This window comes from Cololabis saira, chromosome 8 (assembly GCF_033807715.1).
Source record: "Cololabis saira isolate AMF1-May2022 chromosome 8, fColSai1.1, whole genome shotgun sequence".
Lineage (NCBI taxonomy): Eukaryota > Metazoa > Chordata > Actinopteri > Beloniformes > Belonidae > Cololabis > Cololabis saira.
Window position 1 is genome coordinate 43,006,393 of NC_084594.1, and position 14,448 is coordinate 43,020,840.

The following is a 14,448-nucleotide window of genomic DNA, read 5'->3' on the forward strand; positions in this document are numbered from 1 at the left end:
TAACTCTCTAATAACTGAACCAGCACTCCTTTTGTTGCACAACAGCCCACTGCGCCACCGCCACATCATTAGGAACGGCTCCTGCGTGACTGCTGCGTGTTATCTTACTGTTAACATCTTATCTAGTTGGCAGTTTCTTCAAAAGGCTCATGTGGGTCAGATGGAGAACGTTGGTGGCTGAAGTTTGAATTAAATCACACAGTGGAAACATCTAAACACAAAACTTTAGATGATGACATTGTAAAACTGTAAAACTGTAAACTAGTCGACATGCTGGCTACAGAGTCTCGCGCACGTCCAGACCAGATACTCATGTCCACCAAAAACAGGAAGTGGTTGTACTTTTCATCCAAAGTCAGGATTTCTCCAATTGTCTTGTCTGCAAACTTGGTAAAAGAGAGACGGACTCAGTCAAGCGACAAATCTCCTCAAAATCCGTTCAAGTTAAATGTTTGACTGTTTGCGGATTTTCGTGTTGATGGAAGTGACCCTTGAACTCACCTGGCCGTCACGCAGCAGCCCGCCAGGTGTGTTCGTGACGGGCTTGTCGATGATGTGGATGACGCCGTTGGACGCCGGCAGGTCTGGCTGGATGATGGTGTAGAGCAGGGGTGTCCAACCCGCGGGAGGGAAAAAAATCCACTCTCAAAATGGCAGGGAAAAAATGCACGGCCAAACGAAAATATTTAGATGAACACAGGACCTTTTTAACAGAGTGGGAGAGTTTTTTTTTTGGTGAACATAATGGTAAGCCATTCTGCCTCACATGTCAGGCATCATTAGCGCATTTCAAGGCTTCAGTTCATTCCATGCTAACATTGCCCAGGAATTTCCAAAGGGGACTGAACTTTGCTAGCACAAGTTGGTCGCTTTGAAAGAACAGACAGAAAAGCAGACACATAATAGTAATATTAATATAATATAAATATAATATAAATTAAAGCTGCAAGCAGCGATGAACGGGCCCTCGCACTCACGGCCACCGCCCCCCATAAGCATATCAGAAATGACACCACCCACGACTCTCTATGTCAAACCATTCAAAAGATATAGCAGAAAAAAGGGACAACCAATCAGAAGAAGGGGCGGGGCTAATTCAGGCTAAAGAAGCTCAAGGACTCAATACAGAATCTGATGACACCACCCACGACTCTCTATGTCAAACCATTCAAAAGTTATAGCAGAAAATCGGGACAACCATCCGAAGAAGGGGCGGGGCTAATTTGCACCAATTATGGTTAAGGACTCAATACCGAGTCCCATGACACCACCCACGACTCTTTATGTCAAACCATTCAAAAGTTATGGCAGAGAAAAGTATTCTAGGGGGCGCTGTTGAGCCGTTAGGCCACGGCCATTAATGCAAACCATGAAATATCAAATTTATCCCCAAGCCTGGCTTGCATGCAAAATGTGTTGACTTTTGGAGAACTATCAAATATGGACCAATCAGATGAAGGGGGGCACGCTTTTTGGCGTCTAGCGTCGCCACGGTAACACTTTTGAAAGAGAAAAGTAATGCGCGTAGTCGCAAGATGAAGACGCACATTTTGATGTATAACACACCTGGGTGCACGTTACGGTTCGGGCCGTATTAATTGCCGAAAGAATGGCATAAATTGCATCAAAATTACACAATTAATTCAAAATGGCCGACTTCCTGTTCGGTTTCGGCCATGGCGCCAAGAGACTTTTCTTTAAGTTGCGACATGATACAGGTGTGTACCGATTTTCGTGCATGTACGTCAAACCGTATTGTGGGGCTTGAGGCACAAAGTTTTCCGGGGGGCGCTGTTGAGCCGTTAGGCCACGCCCATTAATACAAACCATGAAATATCAAATTTATCGCCAGGCCTGGCTTGCATGCAAAATTTGGTGACTTTTGGGGAACTATCAAATATGGACCAATCAGATGAAGGGGGGGTGCGCTTTTTGGCGTCTAGTGTCGCCACGGTAACACTTTTGAAAGAGAAAAGTAATGCGTGTAGTCGCAGGATGGAGACGCACATTTTGATGTATAACACACCTGGGTGCACGTTACGGTTCGGGCCGTATTAATTCTCGAAGGAATGGCTCATATTGCTCCAAAATTACGCGATTAATTCAGAATGTTCAAAATGGCCGACTTCCTGTTCGGTTTCGGCCATGGCGCCAAGAGACTTTTCTTTAAGTAAAGACATGATAAAGAAGTGTACCGATTTTCGTTCATGTACGTCAAACCGTATTATGGGGCTTGAGGCGCAAAGTTTTTTCTGTCTGAACCAACCAGATGAAGGGTGGGCGCGCTTTTTGGCGTCTAGCGTCGCCACGGTAACGCTTTTGAAAGAGAAAAGTAATGCGTGTTGTCGCAGGATGGAGACGCACGTTTTGATGTATAACACACCTGGGTGCACGTTACGGTTCGGGCCGTATTAACTGCCGAAGGAATGGCATAAATTGCGCCAAAGTGACACGATTAATTCAAAATGGCTGACTTCCTGTTCGGTTTCGGCCATGTCGCCAAGAGACTTTTCTTTAAGTTGTGTACTGATACAGGTGTGTAGCGATTTCCGTGCATGTACGTCAAACCGTATCGTGGGGCTTGAGGCACAAAGTTTTCAAGGGGGCGCTGTTGAGCCATTTTGCCACGCCCATTAATGTAAACCATTAAATATCAAATTTTTCGCCAGGCCTGACTTGCATGCAAAATTTGGTGACTTTTTGGGCACGTTTAGGGGGGCAAAAAGGCCCTCCTTTCGTCAGAAGAAAGAAAGAAAGAAAGAAAAAAGAAAAAAGAAAAAAGAAAAATTCCTACAGATACAATAGGGCCTTCGCACTGAAGGTGCTCGGGCCCTAATTAAATATTAATATTTAAGCAATACATCACGACAGGCCGTGGTATACGCTCATTATATCACAGCTGAGGGGCGTTCTTCGGCTTTGCACCATCTTCAAAGCCCCTCACTGCCCACCTGGTCTGTTTAACTGTATTAGTCACTTCTCTCCTTCTCCAGTTGGTCAACATCTCCAGATGTAGCTCAACATGTCGTCTTTTGCTCGTGTTTTTGGTTGGAGACAGGAAATCCTCAATCCATCCATCCATCCCCTCCCCGGAGATCAAAGTTTACCGTCAACATGCCTCATTAATTGTTAACGAAAATAAAGAATAAACTTTACCACCAGCTACTTTTTGCTACCTGCTGTAACCATCATAAAATATCCAACAGTTGGTTGTTGTCGTGGAAACATTGTTGCTTCCATGATGCAGAAGGATATGCTGTGATGAGGCTTTAGAATAGAAGCCGTGGTATAAGATTGCAGGATTTCACCTTTCCGTTTTCTAATGGTATTTTTATGTCTCAGAGAGAGCAGGGAGTGAGGGATCATGGGTAGTTGATGTGGCTCTTTGCAGTAACACAGTAACCGATTGTGGCTCTGAGTCTCTGATTGGTTGGACACCCCTGGTGTAGAGGTTGCTGGGGTTGTCCATGAGGACGAACCTCTGCAAACCCACAACATGAATGTGTTAAGCTTGAGCCCCTACGCGGAAGCAACCAGACCTGCAGAACCGACCACAAGGGTCCGGATCTGGACCTGAAGAACCGACCACAAGGGTCCGGATCTGGACCTGAGCCTCCTCTGACTAGAGGGATAGAGTTATAGGTGAAGGAACTGTAAGGTCTGGATCTGGTCCCTAGTGGTCAGTGAGGTTTTTTGTTTCAGAATTTGAGCTCCGGTTTTAATCACGTGACCAACGGTTGAGTGGATAAATGTTCTGCAACCTTTGAACACAGAAGCTGTAAAGATAAAATAATCAGTGATGTGAATAAAACTTGTTCACGCTGGAGTAGTCTTGTAAAGTGAGATAAGGCACACACACACACTGGAGTTTGCACTCCAACTCAACCAGGAAACCAGTCGGTCCTCATTACTGACTGACGACGCCCTCAGACATCAGAAGTCAAAGTAACTGACAGTCTGAACAGCCAGCGTCGCCCGGAGATAACATGGCCTCCAGCTCCGAGGAAGACCTCTCGTGTCCCGTTTGCCAGGACATTTTCAAAGACCCGGTCGTCCTGTCGTGCAGCCACAGCTTCTGCCGGGCCTGCATCCAGTCGTGGTGGGCGGAGAAGGAAACACGACCGTGTCCGTGCTGCCAGAGGAAGTCATCGAGGACCGACCCTCCTCGCAACCTGGCGCTGAAGAACCTGTGCGAGGCCTTTCTGCGGGACGAGGAGCGACGGGCAGCAGCAAGGCCCGAGCACATGTGCAGCCTGCACGGTGAGGAGCTCAAGATCTTCTGTCTGGACCACCAGGAGCCGATCTGCTTGGTCTGCCGGGACTCCAGGACTCACAGCAACCACCGGTTCAGACCCATCGACGAGGCGGCCCAGGATCTCCGCCAGTGGCTGCAAAGAGGCCTGACACACCTCCAGGAGAAGCTGACGCTCTTCCAGCAGGTGACGGGGGACTGCATCTCCACGGTAGAACACCTCCAAGTCCAGGCCCAGGACACTGAGAAGGAGATCCGGCATCAGTTTCAGAAGCTTCACCAGTTCCTGGAAGAGGAAGAGAAGGCGAGGATGGAGGCGCTGAGGGAGGAGGAGGAGCAGAAGAGTCGGGTGGTGAAGGAGAAGGTGGAGGCTCTGATCCAGGACATGGACGCTCTTTCAGACACGATCAGAGCGACGGAGACGGAGCTGAGAGCCGGAGACGTCTCGCTGCTGCTTAACCAAAAGGTGGCGATCGGGAGGGTCAAGCAGGGCCCAGTTCTGCAGGACCCGGAGCCGGTTTCATGGGCTTTGATAGATGTGCCCAAACATCTGGGCAACCTGACCTTCAACATCTTGAATAAGATGAAGCACATGGTGCACTACAGTCCCGTGATCCTGGATCCAAACACCGCCGACCCAGAGCTCGTCGTGTCGGGCGACCTGCGGAGCGTCACATTCGGGGGGTCACGAGATCTGCCTAGCAACCTGGAGAAGACCAGGTTCCCCGGCACCGTCCGGGGCTCCGAGGTGGTGAAGTCAGGGACTCACAGGTGGGCCGTGGATGTTGGACACAACGCTGACTGGGAGCTGGGAATGCTGGAAGCCGATGGTGGCAAAACAGCGGCGCCGCGGCGGTGGAGGATTTCACTCAAGGACGGTAGATACAAGGCGTTGGCTGGATCAGGCTCGGAGCAAGACCTGCAGGTGAGGAAGCCCCGGGTGATCTGGGTTTATCTGAACTTCGACAAGGGGATGCTGTTGTTCCTGGATGTTGACACAAACACAGTTGTGCACATCTTCACGCACACGTTCATGGGCGCGATGTTTCCTTACGTGTACACCCGGAGCTCAGACCCACTGGAGATCCTGACATTCAAGGCTTCCGTGTCGACACCCTTTGACAGGTTAGGAGGCGGGACCAGACCCTGAACCCCGAGACGAGTCAACATCCCCTGGAAGGTCGTATCATCGTCCGCCTCGTTTGCATTTGTCGTTCTTGTCTGACTTGTAGACTTGTGGACTCTGACTGGGACTCGTTCAGCTCCAGCTTGTCTCAGTGTTTCAGTTCCAGATTAAAATGTTGGCTGATCTGTGAACGTAAATCCAGGAAAGATGCTTCTGCATGATGATCTAACAGTAACTCATGTTGATTTATAATGATGATTGATCATGTGACTGGTAACGGGACTGTTGTCTCAGACAATCCTGTAAATATTGATGACTGATGTCTGATAAACAATCAAAGCCACTCTATGTAGAAATACCACGTCTGACCTCATGGGGGCAGCGATCACGAGAGGAAGTCGTGTTACAAGAGAGGTCGGACCAGACGAGAGCTAGAAAAGCCTGTTTCCTTGTTTCCTCATTTTCTTGTTTCCTTGTTTCTTTGTTTGCGCCACGTTAGAAGTGAGAGAAAGAACAGGTCTTTGAGGACGGTTGGGACATGCCCACCTTGTGTCAATCACAGACCTGTTTTAGCTTAGCTGACCTGGCTGGTTGCCATGGAAACACCGTAACTATCAGAGCTACCCTGGGACAAAGGTTGGGTTACAGTCGGGTCCGCCTCCCGGCGGCTGATTGGCTGGAAGTGTCCTGAGAGGATTGATCGGCTGATTGATCCCCACTCACCAGTAGATCTAGATGTCCCCCACCTGGTCAGATGTGGTACTGCTACAAGAAGAGTCTTAAATGCTGCCGGTAAAACTTGAGGCGGTTGAGGGAAATAAAATAAAAATATTTAAATTTTTTATTTTTTAAACATAAAAGATGTGCTTTTAAAACTGCCGTAATAATATAATTTACCTTTAATACAATTGACCTTTTTTGTTAGGTGAAACTCACTTTTACTTTGGACAGAGATATATATATATATATATATATATATATATATATATATATATATATATATATATATATATATATATATATATATATATATATATATACATACATACATACATACATATATATTTGGTATTTGGAGCTAATTGTTTTTGCAGTGATTTATAAAGGTTATGGATTATATAAAATAAATGGAAACATCTTGATCAGGAGTATGTTGATTATCTTCAACTACCCAGATAACAACAATAACAACTAATAACTGACTTCACATGTGTCAATAGCTCAATTGTAACTAAGACAAATTATTTAAGCAATTATTCTTCATTTGAGCATCATTATTTTGTTTGTATCAATCCACCTGTTTTATGTATCACAGACTACAGGCCACCCAAGCCTCCTTCCTGTTTTATTCAAGAGTTTTCAGAATTTTTAACATCAATATATTCCGAATACCATTTTAATAAACTGGTCATTTTAACCTGCACATCGTTGACAATAGGGATTATTATGCAAATGAGTTTTAAAATCTTCTTAACGGTATGGATTTTAAACAACACGTGGCACAGCCTACCCACAACAGTAGACACACCTTAGATGTGATCAAACCTCTGGCCTGTCGACTGGTGGGTTCTCTGTTGTTGACCTGGCTGTGTCAGACCACTATTGTGTATTTGTTAATATCACCAGTTTTATCCAACGGGAAGCCCCAGTGAGAACTATCAGGAAACGGCATATAACTTCTGAAGTGGCTGCAAATTTTCTCGACATTTTACATTACACCCCTGCGCAGCTTTTACCTGCATTGGGTGATTTTATTGGTGATCATTTTAACAGCAAACTGAAGTCAGCCATTGATGCTGCAGCTCCATTTAAAAATAATACATTGAAATCTAGAACTATACCACCATGGAGAAATTACATGATCAAAAAAGAAGAAAAAAGAACTGCAGAAGGAAAATGGAGAAAAACAAAATTAAGCATTGACTTGGATATTTTCAAGGAACAACTATAGAATTAAAGCTGCAAGCAGCGATGAACGGGCCCTCGCACTCACGGCCACCGCCCCCCATAAGCATATCAAAAATGATACCACCCACGACTTCCTATGTCAAACCATTCAAAAGTTATAGCAGAAAATCGGGACAACCAATCAGAAGAAGGGGCGGGGCTAATTTTCACCAATTATGGTCAAGGACTCAATACCGAGTCCCATGACACCACCCACGACTTCCTATGTCAAACCATTCAAAAGTTATAGCAGAAAAAAGGGACAACCAATCAGAAGAAGGGGCGGGGCTAATTCAGGCCAATGAAGGTCAAGGACTCCATACAGAATCTGATGACACCACCCACGACTCTCTATGTCAAACCATTCAAAAGTTATAGCAGAAAATCGGGACAACCAATCAGAAGAAGGGGCGGGGCTAATTAAGGCCAAAGAAGCTCAAGGACTCATTACAGAATCCCATGACACCACCCACGACTCTCTATGTCAAAATATTCAAATGTTATAGCAGGAAATAGGGACAACCAATCAGAAGAAGGGGCGGGGCTAATTTTCGCCAATTATGGTCAAAGGACTCAATACCGAGTCCGATGACACCACCCACGACTCTTTATGTCAAACCTTTCAAAAGTTATGGGAGAGAAAGGTATTCTAGTGGGCGCTGTTGAGCCGTTAGGCCACGCCCATTAATGCAAACCATGAAATATCAAATGTATCGACAGGCCTGGCTTTTCTTTAAGTTGCGACATGATACAGGTGTGTACCAATTTTCGTTCATGTACGTCAAACCGTATTATGGGGCTTGAGGCGCAAAGTTTTTTCTGTCTGAACCAATCAGATGAAGGGTGGGCGCGCTTTTTGCCGTCTAGCGTCGCCACGGTAACGCTTTTGAAAGAGAAAAGTAATGCGTGGTGTCGGAGGATGGAGACGCACGTTTTGATGTATAACACACCTGGGTGCACGTTACGGTTCGGGCTGAATTAATGACCGAAGAAATGGCATAAATTGCGCCAAAATTACACGATTAATTCAAAATGTTCAAAATGGCTGACTTCCTGTTCGGTTTCGGCCATGGCGCCAAGAGACTTTCCTTTAAGTTGCGACATGATACAGGTGTGTACCGATTTTTGTGCATGTACGTCAAAGCGTATTGTGGGACTTGAGGCACGAAGTTTTATCTGTATGGACCAATCAGATGAATTGGGGGCGCGCTTTTTGGCGTCTATCATCGCCACGGTAACGCTTTTGACTGAGAAAAGTTATGCACGTTATTGCAGGATGGAGACGCACATTTTGATGTATAACACACCTGGGTGCACGTTACGGTTCTGGCGAAGAAGCGGCTGAAGGGATGGCATAAATTGCGCCAAAATTACATGATTAATTCAAACTGGCCGACTTCCTGTTGGGTTTCGGCCATGGCGCCAGGAGACTTTTCTTTAAGTTGTGCTATGATACAGGTGTGTACCGATAAAGGAAGCTCTGAAAACCTTAACAAACCATGGTTTACTATAGAACTTAGGAAATCCGCAAATTCGAAATTTAATGTCTATGAGTTTTGGTTCAAATATAAATCATTGGTATAGTATGCATAAATGGCTTTATGAGGGTGACACTTCCATTATAGATAAAATGTATTTCAAAATGGTTTTCAAAAATGAAAGGACACATGAGTCTATCTTTCTTGAAAAGTTAATTTAATTACTGATACTTATTAAAATATACATTTTGTTAAGGAAATCTATTAATTTTGAGATAAATAACGGTCGCCCCCAATTACTTTTTTAAGGTCGTTGCCCTATTAATGTAGGTTTAAAAACACTAAAATACCTTTGTTTTAAGTTTTCACATATATGCACACTACATTCCAAATGTTTGGAAAATGGCCAAATACATCTTTATTTTAAGTATTTTAAAAATAGGCCTCTCAAAGGCCTTATACATCATTGACCCACAATTGTGATTCAGGCTTAAAGCTCCCCTGCTACACGTCATTCAGGCAGCCAATCAGCACAGAGCCTCATTAACATAGCCCCCCCTCCCCTCAGAATCCCTCATAGAGAAGGTTAGAAATGGTAAAAATAAAGACATGGCCCAGAGGCTGAATTTCTCATTTATGTAGAAAAAACCTTCAAAAGCTTGTTCTTAAGACATTCAATGCCTGTTTAAAATATACATTAAATGCCATAATAGGTCACCTTTAAATAATTTTTAAGCAAATGAAGCAACGGTAAATTCTCGCCAAATACAGTAAATTCCAGTTGTCCCTGAAAGCACCAGGAGGATAATCGGCTTTTTAGAATTCCGACCGGTCCCTGAATGCACCTCCTCCGCGGCGCTGCGCGGTGCCAACCAGATCTCGGCTGAAAGCCGATAATAATATAATAAAATTGCAAAGCTGCTGTGAAATAAGGTGTAATACATGCACTGTAGTTATTTTCTGTATAAAAATTGAATTTAAAAAGACGGGTTTGACTCAAAATCAGTGTGGTTTTATTTAAGTGGTCTCTGTCTCGGTAGAAGACGAAAGACATGAAAAAAAGCGAGCTGCATTACAGACATGCGCCGCCGAAATACATCGGTGAAAACTATTCCACAGGAATATTTCACCATAGATGTCTTAAGACGACTCTACAATTATGCACACAATAAAAAAATACTTACAGATTAGGTTGGGACTCGTGTGAAAACACTGGAGGATTCATGTCGTGTGAGGAACGTCAATACGGTGCGCACGCAACAACGTCCCCCCGCTCCCCCCGCTCCCCCCGCTCCCCCCCTCCTCCTTCCCCCTCGGCCTCCGCTCCGCTGCAGGAGCCAGCTTGCTTTAAATCCAATGGATTTAAATAAATATTCATTACCAATCGTGCGTTTTACGCACCTTAATGCCAAAAATATATTTTCACATCACAGTAAACAATATTTTTACGAAGTTTACGAAGTTAATTGGACATGGCATGACAAAAATATGATTTAATTGTATATGAATACATTTTTGGAAAAAGAGAGTTACAAAGTTCTTCAAAAGCGATATGTACCAGCGTATGATTTTTTAGTCATGTCGAAATGTATCTAAATCTGACATTTTATTGTCTTAAGACCAAGCCTATGATTTTAAATTATTATTTTACCAAAAAATTCAGAGTGACGTAAAATGGCAGTTCCCTTCAAGTTATGACCACGATACTCAACACAGTTAATAAGGACGCTTATGACAATAATATGTGTCGATTTCATTGTGATTGGATGAATGAAACAGCAATGACAGCACATAATTTGATGAAAAATGTATACCTGACCAAAAGGTGGCGCTATGGATTTCAATCCAAGATTGTCATATCCACTTGTTCAGAATGGAAGCCTGATTACATGTATTGATTTTGGGTCAATTTGGACCAAGTATGTTTAAGTTACAACAACTTTTATGTTCATGGCGAGACACAGAAATTTGACCACCTCTAACGGCCACGCCCTTCGATAAGAACGTACAGTTTTCTCTGTCAGTCATCGTCAATGTCTTACCTATTATCTGACCAACTTTGAGATCATTAAACTGATCTCGCTTGGAGCACAGATGCATACTAGAAGACATGACAATTCCTGGTACCAACAGGTGGCGCTACAACCGATCCTGAATATTCCACCATAGATGTCTTCAGGCTCAGCCTAAAATCATGCACATACGTTTTCAACCACATCAAATCATGTATTGCTGAATTACAGCCAATTGATGTTTGATGGCGAGGCTTAAAAATGACCTCAAACTTCGCCGAATCACTACGGTCAAGCCCTCTGGTGAAAACTTAAAAGCTTCGCAATTTAGCGTCGGCCATGTGTCTAGATTGTACAAACCAAGTTGTGAGCCAATCTGATAAAATCTCTAGGAGGAGTTCGTTAAAGTACGAGGCCTAGAAATGATCAGAATTCATCAAAAATGACATTTTCTATTCAAAATGCCGGATTTCCTGTGTAACTTAGAGCATGGGTCCAAGAGACTTTTTTGTAGGGCTTTGTCTGATATAATAGACACATAAAGGTCATTGCTGTAAGTCAAACCATATTATGGGGCTCGTCGAAAAACATAAAATAGGTGGCGCTATAGAGCCCATTCTTGTGGACCCATGCCTGTCGCCCACAAAATACGTAATTTTACGCGACTCTGGAAGCGTGTGCAAAATTTGGTGAGTTTTTGAGCATTTTAAGGCCTCCAAAAAGGCAATTCATTTACGGCGAGAATAATAATAATAATAATAATAATAATTAAAGCTGCAAGCAGCGATGAACGGGCCCTCGCACTCACGTCAACCGCCCCCCATAAGCATATCAGAAATGACACTTGCGACTTAATATGTCAAACCAATTGACCCTCGGGCCAATTTTTTTCGGAGCAACTGAATGGTAGAACATCACATCAATCAGGCGAAACATGTTTTTTTTCTACTAAACAAAACTTTTTTTCCCTTTATCTATAGGCTACTAGTATTATTATACTATTATATCTTGTACAAAAAAGTAGTTTAAGAAAGTCATTAGTTTAAATAAAGTAACTTGAATTTGCTACAGACTGTTATTAGTGTGTTATTACAGCTTTAGCGCTACTCTGTGGCTCCGTTATGAAACCGCTTAAGTAACTTGGTGATAATAATATTATTTTCTGCCAAGCTACTAACAAATGCAGTCCTTCTTTAAAATACACAGAACGACATTAAACACATGAAAAACCCATGATATGAACAGTAGCACAGTAGTCAGTGCACATGGAGCAGCAGCTCTGTCTGCTGAAGCGAGTGAGAGGATATGCAAATGAGGCGGATTTTCCTAGTATTTTTACACATATAATGGACGTTTTACCATTTAAAAGACCAACAGCAAAACTCAAGGTAAGTTATCAGTTGTATTTTTCAGTTTAAACCACAACAAATCACTTTAAAGCAAGCAAGTACGTCTTACCATTTGAACAGCTTCAGGAGTTTGGCCGGGAGTCTGTGCCTACGTTACTCCTGAATATTTGTGTGCACCTCTAATTAAGGCCCCCCTATGCTACAGGTGACAGGGAACTATACACAATTGTGTGCGTCCGGAATCATGAAGATTCTACTTTTATTTTATTTTATCTTTTCTAAATAAAGGCTTCGAATTCTCTATGAAATTGTCGTGTTTGTGATAGTAAATAATTAAAAAAAAATATATATATATATTTATCAGATTTTCAATTGTCATCTGACGGGCCAGATATTATTGGAGACGGGCCAATTTTGGCCTGCAGGCCGCCAGTTGCCGACCACTGGTTTACAGCTTAAGAAAACTCAAATATCCTATCTCAAAAAATTTGAATATTCTGTGAATCTTAAACTGTAAACCATAATCAGCAATATTAAAATAATAAAAGGCTTGCTTATGTGTGTATACCTGAAGTGTGACTACCTGCAGAACGTATTTTAGCATGAAAGCTTTCATATTTAACGTACATCAAGGATCCTGTATCATAGCTACATGTCTGCCGTTTGTAACAAAGCAAACCGCGTGAAAATCGGTTGAAAATTAAGCAAGTTATAGTTATTTTACTTATGCAGACACCTCCTAGCGATACCGATCCAAGATGGCGGCCACGCCCGACGTTCTCAGGCAGTCAATGCGGCGCCTCGACCAAGATGGCGGCCGCGCTGAACATCAGCCCCTCCCCCCGCGGGAGCTGCGCGCGCAACGCACCACCCCCCGCCCCCCCCCCCCCAAGCCCCTCCACCCCCCCACCACCCCTCCCCCCGTCCTCCTGCGGGAGCTGCAGCCCCTCCCCTCCCCTCTCCTCTACTCTGCTGACAGAGAAGGATCAGACCAGCCTGTCAGACAGACTGATCGAACATAAATATTATTTAAAAATAATAATGTTCGACACAATTTCATAGAATTAACTGTAGCTTTAAACAACACATTAAACAATATATTAAGGGAGTTACGGAGGTGAAAGGACATAAGAAAAAAAAATGTGATTTATTTTAAAATAAGTTCATATTTTGAAAAAAATAGAGTTACAAACTTTAAAAAAACCTATAGGTACCAGTGTGTGATTTTTTAGTCATGTTGAAAGGTATATAAATCTGACATTTAATTGACATTTAACAAAACCTCTGATTTTAAATTATTATTTTACCAAAAAATTCAGAGTGACGAAAAATGCCAATTCCTTTCAAGTTCTGACCACGATACGCGACACGGTCAATAAGGAACATACTGACAATCATATGTGTCGATTGCTTTAACATTGGATGAACGAAACAGCAATGACAGCACATAATTTGATGAAAAATGTATACCTGACCAAAAGGTGGCGCTATGGATTTCAATCCAAGATTGTCATATCCACTTGTTCAGAATGGAAGCCTGATTACATGTATTGATTTTGGGTTAATTCTGACCAATTATGTTTAAGTTACAACAACTTTTATGTTCATGGCGAGACACCAAAATTTGACACCCTCTAACGGCCACGCCCTTTGATAAGAACGTACAGTTTTCTCTGTCAGTCATCGTCAATGTCTTACCTATTAAAGTGACCAGCTTTGAGATCAATACACTCATCTCGCTTGGAGCACAGATGCATACTACAAGACATGACAATTCCTGGTGCCAACAGGTGGCGCTACAACCGATCCTGAATATTCCACCATAGATGTCTTCAGGCTCAGTCTACAATCATGCACTTACGTTTTCAACAACATCAAATCATGTATTGCTGAGTTACAGCCAATTGATGTTTCATGGCGAGGCTTAAAAATGACCTCAAACTTCGCCGAATCACTACGGTCAAGCCCTCTGCTGAAAACTTAAAAGCTTCGCAATTTAGCGTCGACCATGTGTCTAGATTGTACAAACCAAGTTGTGAGCCAATTCGATAAAATCTCTAGGAGGAGTTCGTTAAAATACGAGGCCTAGAAATGATCAGAATTCATGAAAAATGACATTTTCTGTTCAAAATGCTGGACTTCCTGTGTAACTTAGACCATGGGTCCAAAAGACTTTTTTGTAGCTCTTTGTCTAATATAATACTCACATAAAGGTCATTGCTGTAAGTCAAACCATATTGTGGGGCTCGTCAAAAAACATAAAATAGGTGGCGCTATAGAGCCC

At 43.1% G+C, this 14,448-nt stretch overlaps 1 protein-coding gene across 1 annotated transcript; it reads left to right on the forward strand.

Annotated features, from left to right (window-relative positions):
- Window positions 1–3,955: 3,955 nt before the first annotated feature.
- LOC133449183 (E3 ubiquitin-protein ligase TRIM35-like) lies at window positions 3,956–5,402 on the forward strand. Its single transcript, XM_061728316.1, has one exon. It carries the CDS (start codon window positions 3,987–3,989, stop codon window positions 5,400–5,402), a length of 1,416 nt encoding a protein of 471 aa, XP_061584300.1. The 5' UTR covers window positions 3,956–3,986.
- Window positions 5,403–14,448: the final 9,046 nt, after the last annotated feature.

Coding starts and splice junctions, on each gene's coding strand:
- LOC133449183 (XM_061728316.1), top strand. CDS start 3,987: ATGGCCTCCAGCTCCGAGGAAGACCTCTCGTGTCCCGTTTGCCAGGAC.